General features: G+C 53.2%; 2 protein-coding genes across 4 annotated transcripts; one reads left to right on the top strand and one right to left on the bottom strand.

Moving 5' to 3' along the window:
- Positions 1 to 1,912: 1,912 nt before the first annotated feature.
- NAALADL1 (N-acetylated alpha-linked acidic dipeptidase like 1) lies at positions 1,913 to 15,433 on the top strand. The gene is made up of 18 exons (XM_072789819.1): positions 1,913 to 2,207; positions 2,299 to 2,471; positions 2,553 to 2,674; positions 3,005 to 3,127; positions 4,891 to 5,174; positions 5,260 to 5,364; positions 7,020 to 7,105; positions 7,232 to 7,351; positions 11,133 to 11,218; positions 11,301 to 11,364; positions 11,445 to 11,512; positions 11,758 to 11,849; positions 11,936 to 12,026; positions 12,596 to 12,677; positions 12,761 to 12,934; positions 13,010 to 13,097; positions 13,208 to 13,300; positions 13,836 to 15,433. The coding sequence occupies exons 1-18, from the start codon at positions 2,014 to 2,016 to the stop codon at positions 14,020 to 14,022; spliced, it is 2,232 nt and encodes a 743-aa protein (XP_072645920.1). The 5' UTR covers positions 1,913 to 2,013; the 3' UTR covers positions 14,023 to 15,433.
- SAC3D1 (SAC3 domain containing 1) lies at positions 13,379 to 17,512 on the bottom strand. 3 transcript variants are annotated; one of them, XM_072789821.1, is made up of 3 exons: positions 17,407 to 17,512; positions 16,610 to 17,190; positions 13,379 to 14,866 (listed from the first exon to the last, which is right to left on the bottom strand). In XM_072789821.1, the coding sequence occupies exons 2-3, from the start codon at positions 17,181 to 17,183 to the stop codon at positions 14,364 to 14,366; spliced, it is 1,077 nt and encodes a 358-aa protein (XP_072645922.1). In that variant the 5' UTR covers positions 17,184 to 17,190; positions 17,407 to 17,512; the 3' UTR covers positions 13,379 to 14,363. The 3 variants fall into 3 exon arrangements, with proteins under 3 accessions (XP_072645922.1, XP_072645923.1, XP_072645921.1); XM_072789822.1 differs by lacking the exon at positions 17,407 to 17,512 and having other exon boundaries at positions 13,379 to 14,933; positions 16,606 to 17,347; XM_072789820.1 differs by lacking the exon at positions 17,407 to 17,512 and having other exon boundaries at positions 16,610 to 17,340.
- Between the last annotated feature and the right edge of the window lie 484 nt (positions 17,513 to 17,996).

Raw genomic sequence — 17,996 nt, 5'->3', positions numbered from 1 at the left:
CTCCAGGCATCTTTGGGAAAACCAATGGGCTGCAGCCTGGCTGGGCAGAGGTCCAAGGCAGGATAGACTATGGAGGGTAGGAGAACTCACAGCTTGAGCCCCAGGGACCTCCCCAACCCTGCCTGGCTCTATGGGGCCTGGAAAAAGCTCAGTAGTTGTACTGAGTACTTGGTGTTTTCCTCTCCCTCTCCCAGTGCACCTGCTGGGTGATTTGCATGGATGGTCTCCCCCTCGCCTTCTCAGCCTGCTGAATGCCTTCTCAACCTTGGAAGATCCACTCAAATGTTCCCTCTTAGACTTTCTCATTCTCCCCACTGGGAACACACTGGTGGTCCTCCTTTTATAGGGGCACTTACCACATGGTTGAGTCCAAGGCCCGCCTGTTTCCCTGCTGGACTTGAATCCCTGCATCTCCCAGTGCCTGAATCTAGGCACCTTTTCCTCCTCAGGACCTAGCATGGGTCTTGCACAGAGATAAATGAATGGATGAAGCTTGCAGGTATTAGTGAAGGAGTGAATAATGGATAGATGGGAGGGTGGGTTGATAGGTGGATAGGAAGGGGGATGGATAAATGGGTGGGTGAGTAAATGGCTGGATGGGTGGATAGCTGGGTGGTTGGACAGATGAATACATGGACTGATAAATGGATGAATTGATGGATGGAAGAGTAGGTAGTTGAGTGAATGGCAGAGTGGGTGGATAAATAGGTGGATGGATGGATGAACAGGTGAATGGATTCCAGACAGGGTCAGGGGATGGAGGAAGAAATCAACTTACCAAGAGAAAGTGGGCTTTACTGGCTCTGACCTCTAGAACAGCCTCCCTCTCTAAGAGTTCCATATCCTCCCATAAGCTGGGCCCCTGCAGGATACACACAGAGAATTCTCCCGGAAGCCCTTTCTTCCTTTAAGTCCAGGCTTTGCCATTTTAGGGAGTCAGATGAGGCAGGAGTGGCTAAAATCTACTGAGCTCCCACTATGTGCCAGACACTGGGCTATATATTTCTATAGGTGTGGTCTTGTTGAATGAAAACAGCACCAGTTTTGTGAAATAGATCTGTTATCCTCATTTTACAGCTAAGAAAACAGGTTCAGGGAAGCGAAATCATGGCCTATGTCTAGCAAGGTGATGGCATTTAAGCTCAAAACCTGCTCAGGCAGCCAGGGCTGGGGATGCTGGAAATCAAATGACACCTGTTGTGCCCAAGATTGTGAATCCGAGAAACCACCAAGGAGCCGACACCGATGCAAACACACGAGGGTTGATTTACAAGCTCGAGCTTGGGTCCAAGTGGACCCGACACAGCAGAGCAGGGACTTGGACCCTGAGGTGGGTTTCAGCTTAGTTTTAAGGACTGGTCTGGGGGACCTCCAGAAGGGCTGGAGCAATTCCTCAAGTTCTGTTTACATTTTGATATGGGGCCTTCAAGGGCATTGAGCTCTGTTCTCATTCTAATAGGGGCTTCCTGCCCTTGGCTTGGGCTCTGTTTTTATTATAATATGGGGCTTTCTAGGACATTAAGCTGTAAGCTGTTTTCTTCCTGTAACTTAAGTAAGGTAAAGTTCAGCTCTTCTTCACAGGGGCCTGGGATGGCTGTACTTGTGATAACGCTGAACTTAAAGTGGAATGGCCTTAATTTTCTCGGCCTCCACAGCACCGAGGAGACAGAGGTGGGGATAGTAGGGAGCAGGCCCAGTCTTGCTCTGAACAGGGGTCTGAGTTCCCGTTCTGGCTCGGCCTGTTTTACTGGGAGATCTGGCTGAGACCTTGTCCCTCCCTGGATCTCAGTGTGTCTGTGTGCACTTGACTCCCCGGGGAGTCCCTTCCAGGTAACTGCTCAGCAAACGAGGTAGATGTAACTGCTCCTGGCCCTCCCTGCAGGATGCTCCCTGACGCTTCCTGACTCTCCCTGACAGCTGGAGGCCAAAGGGCAGGGCCACCCACAGGGTAATGGTTAACTAGACCAACACTCATCTGTAAGGAGTGACTCCAGCTTGCTAAGACTCCATAGGATGAAGTGGGTGAATGTGCTTGGGGGGATAGTGGGGGCCGCTGCCCTCTTAGGGCTGGGGATCATCCTGGGCCACTTTGCCATCCCCAAAGGGTCCTATGTACCAACTCCCAGCATCTTCCAGGACCTGGATCTGGAGATCCTTGAGAGCATCATGCAACAGCTGGATGCCAGCAGGATCCGAGAGAACCTTAGGTGAGATGGCTGTCTCCCCTCCCCTCTGGTGGGCCAGAGAGGCCTCCCTAACCCTGGTCCTGGCCGTCCTGTCCTTCCTTCCACCCTACAGAGAACTCTCCAGGGAGCCTCACCTGGCCTCTAGCCCCCAAGATGAGGCACTGGTGCAGCTGCTGCTGCAGCGCTGGCGGGACCCGGAGTCAGGCCTGGACTCAGCTGAGGCCTCCACCTATGAAGTATTGCTGTCCTTCCCCAGCCGGGAGCAGCCTAACCGCGTGGCTGTCGGTGAGCTGCTGCTCAGGATTGGGGATGCCTGTGGGGGGGGCAGCTGCCAGGCCCAGCCCTGACACTGCTCCTCCTCCACAGTGAGTCCCACTGGGAATGTCCTCTTCTCCTGCCGCCAGAGCGAACAGAACCTGACTGGGGAGCAGGGGGGGCCCGATGTGGTACCCCCATACGCAGCCTACGCTCCCCCGGGAACCCCACAGGTGGGCCTGGAACATCCTGCCCTCCACCCCAACTCCTCCCTTCCTGGCCCAAGAGCTTACCCTGCCCCCCATTCCTCCATTGCTACTCCTGTTGCCCATCACCTAGTCATTCTACAAATACTAATGGCCCCTACTCAAGACCAGGCCTGCTTCAGGGTATCTGGACATGGAGAAAGCCACGGGTGACTCTCTTCCTGGGGAGCTTACAAGGTCTGGGTGAAGTGGGAAAATAGAATCCAAATCCATCATCCCGCCACTCAGCCTCCCTCTCCTTTCCTCACTCCCTCTTTTCTGGGCCTGGCTCTAAGGACCACCTCCTCTTGGGACTAGGGCCTCCTGGTCTATGCCAACCAGGGAACAGAAGAAGATTTCATGAAGCTACAGGCTCAGGGCATCAAATTAGAAGGCACCATCGCGCTGACCCGATATGGGGGCACAGGACGTGGGGCCAAGGTGAGCGGTAGTCCCCAGTGCAAGCAGCCAGGTGGGGTGGGGGAGGGGGCGGAGCAGCATTGGGTGGAATGTGGAGCCCTGGGCTAGGCCAAAACAGGCGAGCTGGATTTGTGCTGTTACCATTGGATGCCTCCCCTGACCCCACAGAGCCTGAGGAAATAAATGCATCAGGCAAAATTTTCAGCTTTTTTTTTTTTAAAGATTTTATTTATTTATTCATGAGAGACAGAGAGAGAGGCAGAGACAAGGCAGAGGGAGATGCAGGCTCCTTGCAGGGAACCCAGACTCCATCCCAGGACTCCTGGATCATGCCCTGCCCTGTGCTGAAGGCGGCACCAAACCGCTGAGCCACCCAGGCTACCCACATTTTCAGCTTTGATATGCTGGGAGTCTAACTAAAACTTTTGACTAAGTATTTCACATCTGTAGTTTTTTAAAAAATGTGTGTGTGTGTGTTTTCTTTTAATTTAAGAAGGTAGAGACTGAGAAAAGGGAATAGAGAGTTAGTGTTTAGTGAAACTACAGAGTTTCGGGTTTGCAAGTAGAAGACGTCAGTGGATGGTGGTGACAGCAGTGCAATAATGTGGATGTCTTTAATTCCTCTGAACTTTGTGCTATAAAATGGATAGGGCAGTAAATTTTATGTTATCTGTATTCAATGAAGTACCCATAATAAGAGCTGAAAAAAAAGAAAAGAAAAAAAGAGAGAAGAGGTGTGGTGGAATTATACAGATTATAGACTTCCCAGTTAAAAAAAAGTCTAGAGTTGAAAAGTTTTCCTGCAATGCCATCCTCCAAAGAGGTAACTACTTTTTTTTTTTTTTTTTTAAGTTTATGGGTGATCTACCCACAGTTACTTTTGGAAGAAGCACATATAAATATATATTTTTATTTCCCCTTTTTCTATAGAAGCAGCATACTATACCCACTGTTTCAAGCTGTGCTTTTTTTCACCGTAATACGTTCTAGAAATTATTCTTGATTGGTACATAAATTGTGTCCTTGTTCTTCCTTTTTTGATGTACTCTTTTATTTTTATTGTGCTAAAATATACCGACATAAAATTAAGACCAATCTAATCATAAAATAAATCTAAATATATAATGTAAGGGTGTTATGTACCTTCACAATGTTGTGCAACCATTACCACCATCCATTCCCAGAACTCCTGATCATTTCAAATGAAACTCGGTGCCCATTAAATACTCACACCCCCACTTCCCCACTTCTGCCTCGCAGGCTCCCAGTAACCTTTGCCCTCTTTCTGAAGGCTGTATGAATGTGTCTGTTCTAGAAATGTCACATAAGATGAAGCACACAGTTTGTCTTTTTGTGTCTGGCTTCGTCACTGAACATAATGTTTTCAAGAGCCATCGATGCTGTGTCAGAGCTTCCTTGCTTTGGAACACTGAGTAATAGTCTCTTGCACGTTGGCTACCACATTTGCTCGTCCACTCCTTCTGTCGGTGGACACTTGAGCTGCTTCCACCTGTTGGTTCCTGTGAAGGTGCTGCTGTAACCACGGGTGCAGGAGCACACCCTGCCTCCGTTTCCCTGCCTCCCGTTTCTGTACCAGCCACACTGATAAGCATCGTCAGCCTATGCCCCAGGGTCGTTTGCAAGCAGTGCTGCAGTGAAGGATTGGTATGAATATCATCTTGCCTGTAGGAAGACAGATCTTTTACAGCGAGGAAGGAGGCAGGGAACAGGACCTGAGCCCACCTCCCCCTTCCCCTAAACACAGCCTCATCCACCTCCTGCAGGCTGTCAACGCTGCCAAACATGGGGTCGCTGGGGTGTTGGTGTACACGGACCCCGCAGACATCAATGATGGGCAGAGCTCCACCAATGAGACCTTCCCAAACTCCTGGCGCCTGCCTCCATCAGGGGTGGAGCGAGGCTCCTACTATGAGTATTTTGGGGATCCCCTGACTCCGTACCTTCCAGCCAATCCCTCTTCCTTCCGCCTGGATCCAGATACTGTCTCTGGATTTCCTCCAATTCCCACTCAACCTATTGGCTTCGAAGATGCAAAAATCCTTCTCTGGTAAGCTCTGGTGCTCTGGGGGTTCCCTGCCCACCCTCCAGTGGCCGTCAACCGTCAATCCCCACATCCTTCACCTCCTCCCCAGCAACCTCCAGGGAGCCTCGGCCCCAGCTGCCTGGCAGGGAGCACTGGGTTGTGACTACAAGCTGGGACCTGGCTTCCAGCCAAATGGTGACTTCCCAGCAGACAGGTGAGGTGGGGCCCTCCTCCTCAAGGCTCCTTTCCTCTTCCCTTGGTAGGCTTCCCTGCCCATCTCAAGGCCTAGCCTTTCCCTTTCTTCTGTCTTCCAACTTTCTCGGGATACCTGTCCTGTCTTTGGGGAAGCCAGTGAAACAATTGCATGGCCCACAAGGCCCTGTGGAGTTTCACCCCCACTTCATCTATGACCTCCACTCTCCAGCCACCTCCTGTCTTGAACATGCCAAGTGCAAACCAAGACTTTTGCACTTGCTGTTCCCTTTGCCTGGAACACCCTTCCCTACACTCCTGCCATTCCTAACTGGGACCAACATCCTCAACCTGCCACCAGGTATCCTCTCACAGGTGGACTTGTTAGTGTCCTTCTCATGCCACTTCATCGCCTGCAGTGGCTTACTTCCTCGGGGTTTGCCTCTTTCAGGGGAGGGAGGTCCCACAAGAGCAGGGCTGTGTCCAGTCACTGCCCAAAGCCTATTATGATGCTGGCATACACTAAGTATCCAAAAAATACCTAACTGAGGCCATGAGAAGAACTGGAATCAGAAGAACAGGACTTGCTCCATTTTTTTTTTCCCTGGTGAATAGAGTACATTTAATATTTCTGTGCTGGTCAAGCAGAACACAGGTGGGCAGTACACGGGGGAGAGGGGCAGAGGGCCCCCTCCTCTCAGGAGGGGCGGCTTGTGAAAGGGTGTATGTGGAGGGTTCTTGGGAAATAGTCCAAGGAGTCTTCTCAGCAAAGAGGCCTGGCCGAGGGGGATCCCTGAGTGGCTCAGCGGTTTAGGGCCTGCCTTCCACCCAGGGCATGATCCTGGAGTCCTGGGATCGAGTCCCACATCAGGCTCCCTGCATGGAGTCTGCTTCACCCTCTGCCTGTGTATGTGCCTCTCTCTCTCTCTCTCTCTTTCTCTGTCTCTCATGAATAAATAAAATAAAATAAAATAAAATAAAATAAAATAAAATAAAATAAAATAAAATAAAATAAAATAAAGAGGCCTGGCAGGGGTACCATGAACATCCAACACACCCAATCCTCAGCCTAAGTTGGGGTCTCCCACAAGGGGTCTGTGGAGTCTTAGCATTTTTCTGGCTCCTTTGCTGGAATCCACACACCCAGCGTGATGGGGCACCTGGTCCTAGCCTGGGGTCTGGAGAGGTCCCAGGATGCAGGCAGGGTTGGGACTAGGGCTCAGAGCTCACAGCCCAAGGAAATGAGAACCCCTCGGGCTGTGCATCTTCTTTCCTCTGCCCTCCTTCCATCCTCCAGGCTGGCCAAGAGCAGAGTCGGGTGAGCAGAGCCCCCAGAAGCTCTTCTGACTCCCCCAGCTTCTCCTGACTCCTCAGGGTGGGGTGGAGGAAGGGTGGAGACAGGGTCTGGGCAGCTGACACTGTAAACTTTGCTTTGAAACAGTAACTTCAGTGGAGGAAGGGCTTCCAGCCTGAGGCCAGTGTGGGGAGCAAGGGGGAGCAGGGGGTGTGGGAGGCAGCACAGGAAAAAGCCAACAAAAAGTTTTGGGGTTTGCTCGCGGCTTAAGAAAGGTCTTTGATCACTGGATTAACTTTCTGGCCCTGGGCCTCAGTTTCCCCCGCACGGGGGGGAGGGAGTGGGCAGGGCCAAACCTCTGGTCGCCCCCTTGGCTCCCCAAGCCAGGTGAACGTGAGCGTCTACAACCGCCTGGAGCTGCGGAACTCCTCCAACGTCCTGGGGATCATCCGTGGGGCGGTGGAGCCAGGTGAGCGCCCCGTCGGGGCTCCCGGAGACTCCGGGCCTGTCCTCCCACCCCCCCCCCCGCCCCGCCCGGCTGGCCCCACCCATCTCCCTCCTAACCGGGTCTCTGCGTCTCTGCTGCCCCCGCCAGACCGCTATGTGCTGTACGGGAACCACCGGGACAGCTGGGTACACGGGGCCGTGGACCCCAGCAGTGGCACTGCTGTCCTCCTCGAGCTCTCCCGGGTCCTGGGGACCCTGCTGAAGAAAGGTGAGGCAGCCCGGCCCGCGGTCTGGGGGCTCAGCGCAGGCGGGCACCCACACCTCGGGGTCCTGCCCCACCTGCCCGGCCTGAGGCCCTGGGGGCCGACCTGCGAGGACACGGCCCTGGCCTCGCTCAAGTGGCCCCGGGGGGATATGGCGAGTCGTGCAGTGGCTTCTGAGAGGCCTGTGCCCCTCCCGTGGAGTGAGGCCAGGTGCGGTTGTGAGAAGGGGGTGCCCAGGTTCTGCCTTCGGGGAGCTTCAGCCCAGTTGAGGCAGGGATTTAACTCAACATACATGCCTTGTGCCTACCATGTGCCAAGCCAGTTCTAGGTGCAGCAGACACCCCCCCCCCCCCGCCCCCGTGAACATCTGAGTTGCTGCGTGTATAGACAACTGTGGTCCCCGCTATTATAAGGAAAAATGTCCAAGGGGCTGTCCTGGTACAAGGCCCAGCTCAGGAAGGCCTCGCTCCGGAGCTGGCAGCTTGGGGTGAGGTGGTGATCCAGGTAGAGGGCAGAGCATGTGGAGAGGAGGGCCCGGACCAGGTGGCAGCCCAGCTGGGAAGTTGCGAGTTCAGTGTGAGGTTGGTGGGAAGATGGTGTGGGATTCTAATCAAAAGAGTGACATGATGGAGTCCTGATTGTAAACTCTTTCTCCTGTTCCAGTTGGGGAGGTTGTGAGGAGGCTGGCCCTGTGGCAGCGGTGGCAGATGGAGGATGGGGTGGGGGTGGAGGGATGGGGGGATGGAGTGGGGGCTCCTCATCCAGTCAGAGGCCTTGTCATCCTTAGGGCCAGGAGGGATAGTGTGTTTTGTACCAAGGAGGGAGCAGTGGGAAGGAGGTCTTTGGTGACAGAGGTAAGGGAGATGACAAGTGGAGGACTCCTGGATCCTTGATTTCTGGTTTGAGCAACCTAGTGTATGGCAGTAATATTTATGAAAACCAAATTAGGGGCAGCCTGGGTGGCTCAGCGATTTGGTACCTGCCTTTGGCCCAGGGCCTGATCCTGGAGACCCGGGATTGAGCCCATGTTGGGCTGAGCCTGCTTCTCCCTCTGCCTGTGTCTCTGCCTCTCTCTCTCTCTCTCATGAATAAACAAATAAAATCTTAAAAAAAAAAAAAAAAAAGGAAAACCAAATCAAGGTCAGAGAGCAGATCTAGGGGGAAGAATATGAATTCAGTTCTTCACAGGTTTTTTTTTTTTTTAGCTTTTTAAAAATTGTTGTAAAATATGCATACCATAAAATTTACCTTTCTTTTTCTCTTTAAAAAACAATTTTTAAAAAAGATTTTATTTATGCATGCATGAGAGACATAGAGAGAGAGGCAGAGACACAGGCAGAGGGAGAAGCAGGCTCCATGCAGGGAGCCCGACGCAGGACTCGATCCCAGGTCTCCAGGATCACGCCCTGGGCTGAAGGCGGCACTAAACCCTGAGCCACCAGGGCTGCCCAAAATTTTATTTTTAATTTATTTTTTTTTTAGAGAGGGAGAAAGAGAGGCAGAGAGAGAATCCCAAGCAGGCTCCACTCCCAGCACGCAGCCCAACATGGGGTTCGATCCCATAACCCCTAGTTCATGACCCAAGCTGAAATTAAGTGTCAGACGCTCAACCGACTGAGCCACCCAGGCGCCTCTAAAGTTTACCTTCCTAACCATTTTTAAGTGTACAGTTAAGTGGCATTAAGTATATTCAGTGTTGTGCACCCATCACCACCATCCATGTCTAGAACTTTTTCATCTTCCAGTCCATGTAACATCTTAAAGTTACAACTATATAATTTGAATTGATACCCACTTAATCTCATACAAAAGTTCTACTTCTATAAAGCTCTGTCCTTCTCGTTTATGGTACTGATGTCACAAATTACATCTTTATACATGCATGTCCCTTCACATGGTGCTTTTGAGGTGCCTAAGAGACATTTCTCAGGGAGAGGGCCAGCAGGCAGTTGCAAGTGCTGGTCTCCAAGGTCAGGAAAGAGACTCTAGAGATAAACTGGGGAGTTGGTGGCATAAATGACATGTGAAACCACAGGTGTGGTTAAGATCAACTGATAATGGACTAGCTTGTGGAGAGAAGCTGGGCCTGTGGCTTTACCCCCTCTGGTAGTGTAGGAATTTCTGCCTCTATTGTTGTTAAAGTGTTTTATTTTGAAGTAATTTCAGACTTACAAGAGACTTGCCAAAATAGTACAAAGAAGCCAGATATTCCTGATATTAAGATTTTACCACCTTGGCTCTTTTTACATGGTTTTCTGGAGTGTTTGAGAGTTGCAGAGATGCTGCACCTTTACCCATAAACATATCACTGCGTATTTCCTAAAAATAAGGACGTTTTCTTTCATGGCCGCCATATAATGATCAGAATCAGGAAATTAACAATGTTGCTGATTGTTCTTATAATGACCTTTAGAACAAAAGGAAATTTCAGATCCGAGGGCCAATCCAGGATCACACATTGCATGTATGGTAGTGGCATGTGTCATCTGTAATAGTTCCTTAGTTCTTGTCTTTTATGATCCTGATATTATTTTGTTGAGTGTCCCTCAATTTGGATTCATCTGATTAGATACAGGTTATGCATTTGGGGCAGGAAAGAGTGTGAAAATTTGTTATTGCAAGCATATAATCCTTACATACTTTTACAATTTTCATTTAAAACAAAAAAACTAAGGGGCGCCTGGGTGATTCAATTGGTTAAGCATCTGCCTTTAGGTTGGGTCATGGTCCTGGGGTTCTGGGATCAAGCCCCGCCTCTGGCTCCCTGCTCAGCAGGGAGTCTGCAGCTCCCTTTCCCTCTGCTGCTCCCCCTGCTGGTGCTCTCTCTCTCTCTCTCTCTCTCTCTCTCTCTCTCAAATAAATAGAATCTTCAAAAATCAATCAATCAGTCGATCAATCAAAAGGCTGAGAGGGGTGTCTGGGTGGCTCAAGCAGTTAAGCTCAGGTCTTGATCTCAGGGTCATGAGTTTAAGCCCCATGCTGGGCTCTATGCATGGAGCCTATTTTAAAAAATAAAATGAAAATGAAAATGAAAAGCTGATAAATGGTCAAAGGTTACTGAGTTGGAGCTCAAGTTGGAAGCACAACTGGGAACATGTAGTGCTGTGGAAGCTGAGGGGTCTGGAGGACGTAAGGGGCAAGGGAGCCAGGGCTGCCCGGAGGTGGCTGGAGACCATGGCAAGAGCGATGTGGGCAGAGACTAGAGATGAAAAGGAGGCTGCCAGAGGCTGTGAGAGGCAGTATGGACCATTCGTTAGGGCCCTGGACCCCGGAGCCAGACCCTAGATTTGACCCTGGCTCTGCTGCCCACCAGCTGTGTAACTCTGGGTGAGTCATTTACCTTTTGGGCGGCTCAGTTTCAACTATGAAATGGAGATAAGGCTCTGTCCCTCAAGGTGTTGTTATAAGGATTGGATGGATAATGTATTATCACCGAGTGGAGAAGGTTGCGGGAGAATTCAGCTTGGGATTCCCGAAGGAGACCATTGGAGATGGAGGGTCCGGAGGTCTACTCAAAGCATACCTATAAGGACGGGGAGGCAGGGCACTGGGGCAGAAGGGAGCAGCTGAGATTGGTATTGTGGGCAGTGTTGGAGCAGGGTCCCAGCACAGGTGGGAGGCTGGAAGGAGGATGGCACCTGGAGAAGGCTGGGCTGGAGAGGCAGCAGGACCTACCTCCTGTCGCTAGCTGCCTTGCCCAGGGGCCCTTCCTCCTCTCCGAGTCCCCAGAATTTCCTCCAAGCCACTCCTAGATCCTGACCTCCAGGCCTTTATCCTTCTCCCCAGGCACCTGGCGTCCCCGCAGATCAATAGTGTTTGCAAGCTGGGGGGCCGAGGAGTTTGGGCTCATTGGCTCCACAGAATTCACCGAGGTGAGCTGCCAGACAAGGTGGGCTGTGGAGAGGATCCCGGTGCTGGGCCTGGCCGGGCTCACGTCGGGCCTCCCTCCCGCAGGAATTCTTCAGCAAGCTGCAGGAGCGTGCCGTGGCCTACATCAATGTGGACATCTCGGTGTTTGGTACCTGGGGTGGATGGGCTGACTGGGAGAGGGGAAATGAGGGGGCGGCGGCCCGAATAGTCTTTCTGATCTTCCCACAGCCAATGCGACTTTGAGGGCTCAGGGGACACCCCCGGTCCAGAGCGTCATCTTTGCGGCCTCCAAACAGGTGAAGGGGGGTGGGGTGGAGAGGATGGTCCCTGTGGGGGGCAAGAGGGGGCTGGGTGGCTCAAGGGGTAATGGAGGGGAGGCACGGGTCTGGAGCTGGTACTTATTAGAGGGGCTGAGGCTGGGGGCAGGCCTTATAGGACCCACAGGCCTGTGCATAGGATGGAGACTTGGGTGGGCCTGGTGGCAGATGCCTCTTGGGTCTGGGGAGGGGTCAGCCTCAGACTGAACTCCCCTCCGGGTCAGATCCCTGCACCAAGCCTGGGTGGCCTCAGCATCTATGACAACTGGATCCGGTATTTCAACCGTAGCAGCCCAGTGTATGGCCTGGTCCCCAGGTGAGCCCATGGCCAGGGCTGGGGCCCTGAGAGAGGAGGGCAGGCTGGCCCAGCACCCTCAGCCTGACCATCTTTCCTTTTTGCAGCCTTGGCTCTCTGGGTGCTGGTAGCGACTATGCACCATTCATTCACTTCCTGGGCATCTCCTCCATGGACATCGCCTACACTTATGACCGGGTGAGTGGCCACCCTTCTGTTCCCCAGTCCCTTCCTCTCTTAAATCCTCTCTAGTGCAGACTGAGTCCAGCTCCACCACTCATTAGCTATGCTCCCTGGGCTGTTTCTCAACCTGAGGATCTCTTTATGCTCGCCAATGCTATTTTATTAAATTTAAGATACTACTGAATTTAAAATACAACACTGTGATATGCATTATGAGGGGTGTGTGTGACACACTGCCAGTTAGTTGGAGGATGACATTGACTTAAAAAGCATCCTGGGCACCTGGCTAGTTCAATCAGTGGAGCATGCAACTGTTGACCTTGGGGTCAGGAGTTCAAACCCTATGTTGGGTATAGAGATAATTTTAAAAAAGAAAATCTTAAAACAAAAGAGGCATTCTGATTCCAGAGATCTTAGTTTCCTCCTCTGTAAAGTATGAATTCTAGAACCTATCTCATGGATGTAGCATTCCCATGTTGTAGAGTTCACTGTTGGTACAACTCCGACTTCTCTCTTTTTTTTTTTTTTTTTTTTTAACTCCGACTTCTCATCCCAAGCCTGTAACCTTGGCCTTATTCCCCTAGAGCAAGACCTCAGCCAGGATCTACCCCACCTACCACACAGCCTTCGACACCTTTGGCTATGTGGACAAATTTGTGGACCCTGGTGAGGAATGGGGAAAGGGGAATCCTGAGTCTGGGGAAGGATGGGCTGAAGACTGAGCCCTGGCCTGGTCACCCTCCCTGCAGGCTTCAGCAGCCACCAGGCTGTGGCCCGGACAGCAGGGAGTGTGCTTCTCAGGCTCAGCGACAGCCTCTTCCTTCCTCTTAACGTCAGTGACTATGGAGAGACGCTCCGAAGTTTTCTGCAGGCTGCCCAGCAGAACCTTGGGGTCCTATTGGAGCAGCACAGCATCAGCCTGGGTATGGATCCCCCTTGACATGGAGGTACGGGGAGCCCTGCACCTCCAGGGCTAAGATGCTGGCTATTCCTGACAGTACCTCTGGTGACTGCAGTGGAGAAGTTTGAGGGGGCAGCTGGGGCCTTGGATCAACGCATATCAGCGCTTCAGAAGGCCACCCCTGAGTGAGCAAGGGCACCAAACAGATGTCTGGGAGGGTGGCATCCAGGGCAGGATGCAGGCTGGCAGCTGGGCTGCTAGTTCCAGGGTGATGAGATGGTCCTGCCATTTCCAGCCCCCTGCAGGTCCGGATGCTCAACGACCAGCTTATGCTCTTGGAACGGACCTTCCTAAACCCACGAGCCTTCCCAGAAGAACGCTACTACAGGTGAGCCTGCTCCAAAGTTCTTGGGAAGTGCCATGGGGAGAGGCTGGGCAATGGGCACCCATCTCAGGGAGGAGAATCTTTTTTTATTTAAAGATTTTATTTATTTATTCATGAGACACACACACAGAGGCAGAGACACAGGCAGAGGGAGGAGCAGGCTCCATGCAGGGAGCCCAATGTGGGACTCAATCCTGGGACTCCAGGATCACGCCCTGGGCTGAATGCAGGTGCTAAACCACTGGGCCACCCAGGGATCCCCTGAGGGAGGAGAATCTAATAGTTTTGGTGGCCTTTGCTGTTAGCTGGGGAATCACGCTCAAAGGATGGGAGGCAAATCAGTCAAGGTCACCTTGGGACCATAACCTAGATCTCGCAGGGCCATTGCTGTAAGGTCCCCAGCTTTCAGAGACGGTGGGGAGGCATTTTATACTTTATACTGCCTAGCTGTATACAGGACAAGAGCCTGTTCCAGGCTGAAGCTCCTCTCTTCCCCATTTCCCAAATGACTTTGCTTCTCCCCCATATTTCCTATCAGCCATGTGCTCTGGGCACCCCGCACCGGCTCCGTGGCCACATTTCCAGGCCTGGCTAATGCCTGCTCCAGGGCCATGAACACAAGCCTTGGATCTCCCGCCTGGGCTGAAGTGCAAAGGCAGCTCAGCATCTTGGTGGTGGCCCTGGAGGGCGCAGCAGCCACCCTAAGGCCTGTGGCTGACTTCTGACCCCAGCTCCCCACCATCCTTCATCTTAACCTTCTCCCACTCCAGTTTTTTTTTTTTTGGGGGGGGGTGTTATTTCCCAGTCTCCCTTGATGCCAATTTGAGGACAATCATAGAACCCTATCAAGCTTCTGAGGCAACAGCTTAGTCCCAGTACGGCTACTCTGAGCTCTTTCCCCCCATATGGCTATCATGTCTCAACTCCTCCCTGCCCTCTCCCAAATAAATCAAGCATAGTTATTGTCCCTACAAAACAAGTTCCTTTTATTGTGTAGGAATTATGAAAAAAGAAACCTGAGTGCTTGGATCCAGTCCTGGGCTCTGGGAGAGTGCACAGCTCCTCCTCATGCTGGGGACTTGGGTCTGTCCACACCCTCATCTTCCTCCTCTGCCATGACCACCTCCTCCAGGGTGCGCCCTGCGAGTTTGCTCCCTACCAACACTTTGCAGGTCCCAGCAGGTGGCAGCCCTTCCTCAGTGTAATGACCCCTGAGAAACACAACTCTTTCCTGTCCATCCAAGGGCAGTCCGTGGGCCTGGCACAGGTCCCGTGCCTCTTCAGGCCCATCCAGGGCCAGCAGGTGGACTATGAAGCCCAGGGGCAAGGTCTGGCCTTTGGGGGTGCTCAGGGCACGAGCGAGGCGGGCCAGGGCTCCTCGGCGGGCGCGGCCGATGTGGCACCGCACAGCACAGCTCTGCAGGTAGGGCAGGATCCGCAGCAGGCGGAATAGGCGGGCGGTGTTGCCTTCGCGAAAGGCCGAGTCCACAGCCAAGGCCCTGCGCAGGGCCGGGCAGGAACGCAGGGCATCAGGCAGCTGTAGAACCTCGTGAAGGGCCTCCACGGAGCCTGTAAGCGAGGTGCCCGGGTGAGAATTCCAGAGTCTCTCCAGGGCCCCGCCCGCCTGGCACCCCATCTGCTTAGGCCAACCCCCATCTACCCTCCCACCAGCCGGGGTCCTCTGCCTCGTCGCCCGCCTCGCCTGGCCTACCACCAAGCTCATCTCCAGCCTTGGCCCACCTACCTTCCACTCTGGGCGCCCCCCCCTGGGGGGGCCAAGTTCCCCTTAGGTCCCCTTTTCTCTATCAGCTGCTTCCTGAGCCTATTCTAAGCCCTTTCAAACAGTCTGAATCCTCCTAATAAAAGGAGGCATTGTTTTTGGATGAGGGAGACAGACCCAGATAATTTTGTGACTTGTCAGAGACTTAAAGAGTTCGAATGTAGGGATCCCTGGATGGCGCAGCGGTTTGGCGCCTGCCTTTGGCCCAGGGCGCGATCCTGGAGACCCGGGATCGAATCCCACGTCGGGCTCCCAGTGCATGGAGCCTGCTTCTCCCTCTGCCTGTGTCTCTGCCTCTCTCTCTCTCTGTGACTATCACAAATAAATAAATAAATACCTTAAAAAAAAAAAAAAAAGAGTTCGAATGTAGTAGAATTCAATACAACAAAATTCAAGTTTTCTGACTTCAAACCCAGCCCTTTCCGCACTGCCCCAGGGGCTGCACAGATTAAGAAGCTGGCTCTACCACATCTTCCCTATCTATCTACCTGGTAAGGCCTTTGCTTTGAGGACATTCTGCCCCTACTTCCCTTTCAGGAGAATCACAGATACCGGAACCTTGGGCCACTTTTGTAAACTGAGGCTTCTGGCCCATTAGTAAGTTTTGAAATCAAGATCATTTTATTACAATAAAAAAAAAATATATATATATATAAAATAAATAAAATAAAATATAAAATAAAATAAATAAAATAAAAAAATAAAACTTATTAGAATGCACCATCCATCGATAGGAAGGATCTAATGTCTGAGACATTCATGGGCATATGTTCTTGGCTGCTTTGCAACACTGATGAAAGTCTTTTTTTTTTTAATTTTTATTTATTTATGATAGTCACACAGAGAGAGAGAGAGAGAGAGAGAGGCAGAGACATAGGCAGAGGGAGAAGCAGGCTCCATGCACTGGGAGCCCGACGTGGGATTCGATCCCAGCTCTCCAGGATTGCGCCCTGGGCCAAAGGCAGGCACTAAACCGCTGCACCACCCAGGGATCCCGATGAAAGTCTTAAAAAGTTTGAAAATCACCAGGCCAATTTTTCCGTTCCAACTCCGTCCTCTCCACTTTTATTAGGAAAAAAAAAAATTGAGACCCAAATAGGGGAAGGGACAGGCCAGAAGGCCCACGTCGGGGATTGGTGGGTGTTGCTCATTAACTCTACCCATTTAGAAGTTAGGGGGACACTTGGGTGGCTCAGCGGTAGAGCATCTGCCTTTGGCCCAGGGCGTGATCCCAGGATGCTGGAATCGAGTCCCACATCGGGCTCCTTGTGGGGAGCCTGCTTCTCCATCTGCCTATGTCTTTGCCTCTCTCCCTCTCTCTCTCTCTGTCTCTCATGAATAAATAAAATCTTAAAAAAACAAAACAAAACAAACAGAAGTTAGGGATGAGGAGGGAGCTAATGGTGAGACTCTAAAGCTTCTCCTTCCTTCCTCGGCCTCCACTGTCCCCGTGGAGGCACCCTCCCCTCCCCTAAGTAACCCCCGCACCCCCGCACCCCGCCGTCCTGCCGCCCCGACTCGACTCGACTCACCCAGGTTATAGAGCAGAAAGAGACCCTGGAAGGCGGCCTGGCGGGGACGCGACCCGGCGCCCTGCGCGTAGCAGCGCCGCAGAGAGCCGAAGCCCTCCTGCACCTGGGCCTGCAGCAGCACCGGGTCCGCTGGCCCGCGCGTCCCGTCGGGTCCCAGCCGCGCCACCACCGCCAGCAGCACGGCCAGCGCCGCCTCCAGCACCGCCGCCGCCTCGACGCCGTCCGCGCCCTGCAGGGCGAGGTCCAGCCGCACCGCGCGCAGCCTATCCGCCACGAAGCTGGCCACCTCGGCGCGGGATGCGTCGGCGCGCTCGGCCACCTCGCCGGCCAGGTAGCGCACGGTGGCCAGCAGCACCCTCGGCGGACGCAGCTGGCTCGGCAGGGGCCGCGCCTTGCCGGCAGCCGGCCGTTGGTACTCCTTCACGGCGCGCCGTGGGTCCGCGCGGGGCGGGTCGCTGCGGCACCCGGGCGCCACCTCGAAGCGGTGCAAGCGGCGCTCCTTTTCGCGCTCGGCGCGCTCGGCGGCCGGGCACATGTCTGGGCAGGTACCCACGGGCAACTCGCAGCCGGGCATGGGGGCGCTGAGGGGAAAGGACAGGCTCTCAGCATCCCCGAGCCGGGGGCAGCCACTCGCCCCATTGCATCCGAGAGCGGGCCGAGGCCGGCCGGGGCTGCAGCGAGCCGGCGGGGTGATCCCGGCCGGGCCCCGCCCCCCGCCCCGCCCCCGCCGTCCTCTCCCCGGGCTCGTCCCCTCCCACGAGGCCTGGAGCGGGCCTCCGGAGACACCCGCGTCGTACTTCACGCCGCCACCTCCGACTCAGGCGCCTACTAAAGGCTCCATGATGCACTGCGCGCAGGCCACGGAGCGTCCCACTCCCATGATGCACCAGCGAGCAGCCCCTCCCACGCACGACCAATCACCTTGCCGGAGGGGCGGGGCCACGCCCTCCCGGGCTTCAGCCCGCGGCCCTCGCGCTCAGCCTTTGGGCGCCGCCCGCAGTGGGTAACCCGAACCCGCGTTCTGCTTCCTCCTCCCCGTCCCCGTCCCCGGATAGCCTGGTTCAATTGGCCTCACTGTCACTCTCTACTACTCCTTTCCCTGGAGACTATTCTCCCCATTTTCTAGATCAGGTGTCAGCAAACTTTTTCTGCAAAGGAATTTGCGGGTCGCAACTAGGCAACCTGCTGGCGTGGTGGGAAAGCAGCCGCAGACCATGTGAACTGAAGGAGTGTGACTGTGTTCCAACAGAATTTTTAGACACTTAAGTTTTATGTGATTTTCATCTGTCACAGAATACTATTCTTTTGATTTTTCTCCCAACTATTAAAAAATGTAAAAACCATTCTAGTTTATGGGCCTTACAAAAAAAAAAAAAAAAAAAAAAAA

This window comes from Canis lupus, chromosome 21 (assembly GCF_048164855.1).
Source record: "Canis lupus baileyi chromosome 21, mCanLup2.hap1, whole genome shotgun sequence".
Classification (NCBI taxonomy): domain Eukaryota; kingdom Metazoa; phylum Chordata; class Mammalia; order Carnivora; family Canidae; genus Canis; species Canis lupus.
Note: the sequence above shows the minus strand (reverse complement) of the source record. Positions and strands in the feature narration are given on the sequence as shown.

Excerpts from the sequence above, each read along its gene's own strand:
- SAC3D1 (XM_072789821.1), bottom strand. The coding sequence starts at position 17,183 with ATGCCCGGCTGCGAGTTGCCCGTGGGTACCTGCCCAGACATGTGCCCG. Across the intron at positions 14,867-16,609 it reads CTTTCTGCTCTATAACCTGG|GCTCCGTGGAGGCCCTTCAC; the intron begins GTGAGTCGAGTC and ends CCTCGCTTACAG.
- NAALADL1 (XM_072789819.1), top strand. The coding sequence starts at position 2,014 with ATGAAGTGGGTGAATGTGCTTGGGGGGATAGTGGGGGCCGCTGCCCTC. Across the intron at positions 5,365-7,019 it reads GGTGACTTCCCAGCAGACAG|CCAGGTGAACGTGAGCGTCT; the intron begins GTGAGGTGGGGC and ends TGGCTCCCCAAG. Across the intron at positions 12,678-12,760 it reads GGACAAATTTGTGGACCCTG|GCTTCAGCAGCCACCAGGCT; the intron begins GTGAGGAATGGG and ends CCCTCCCTGCAG.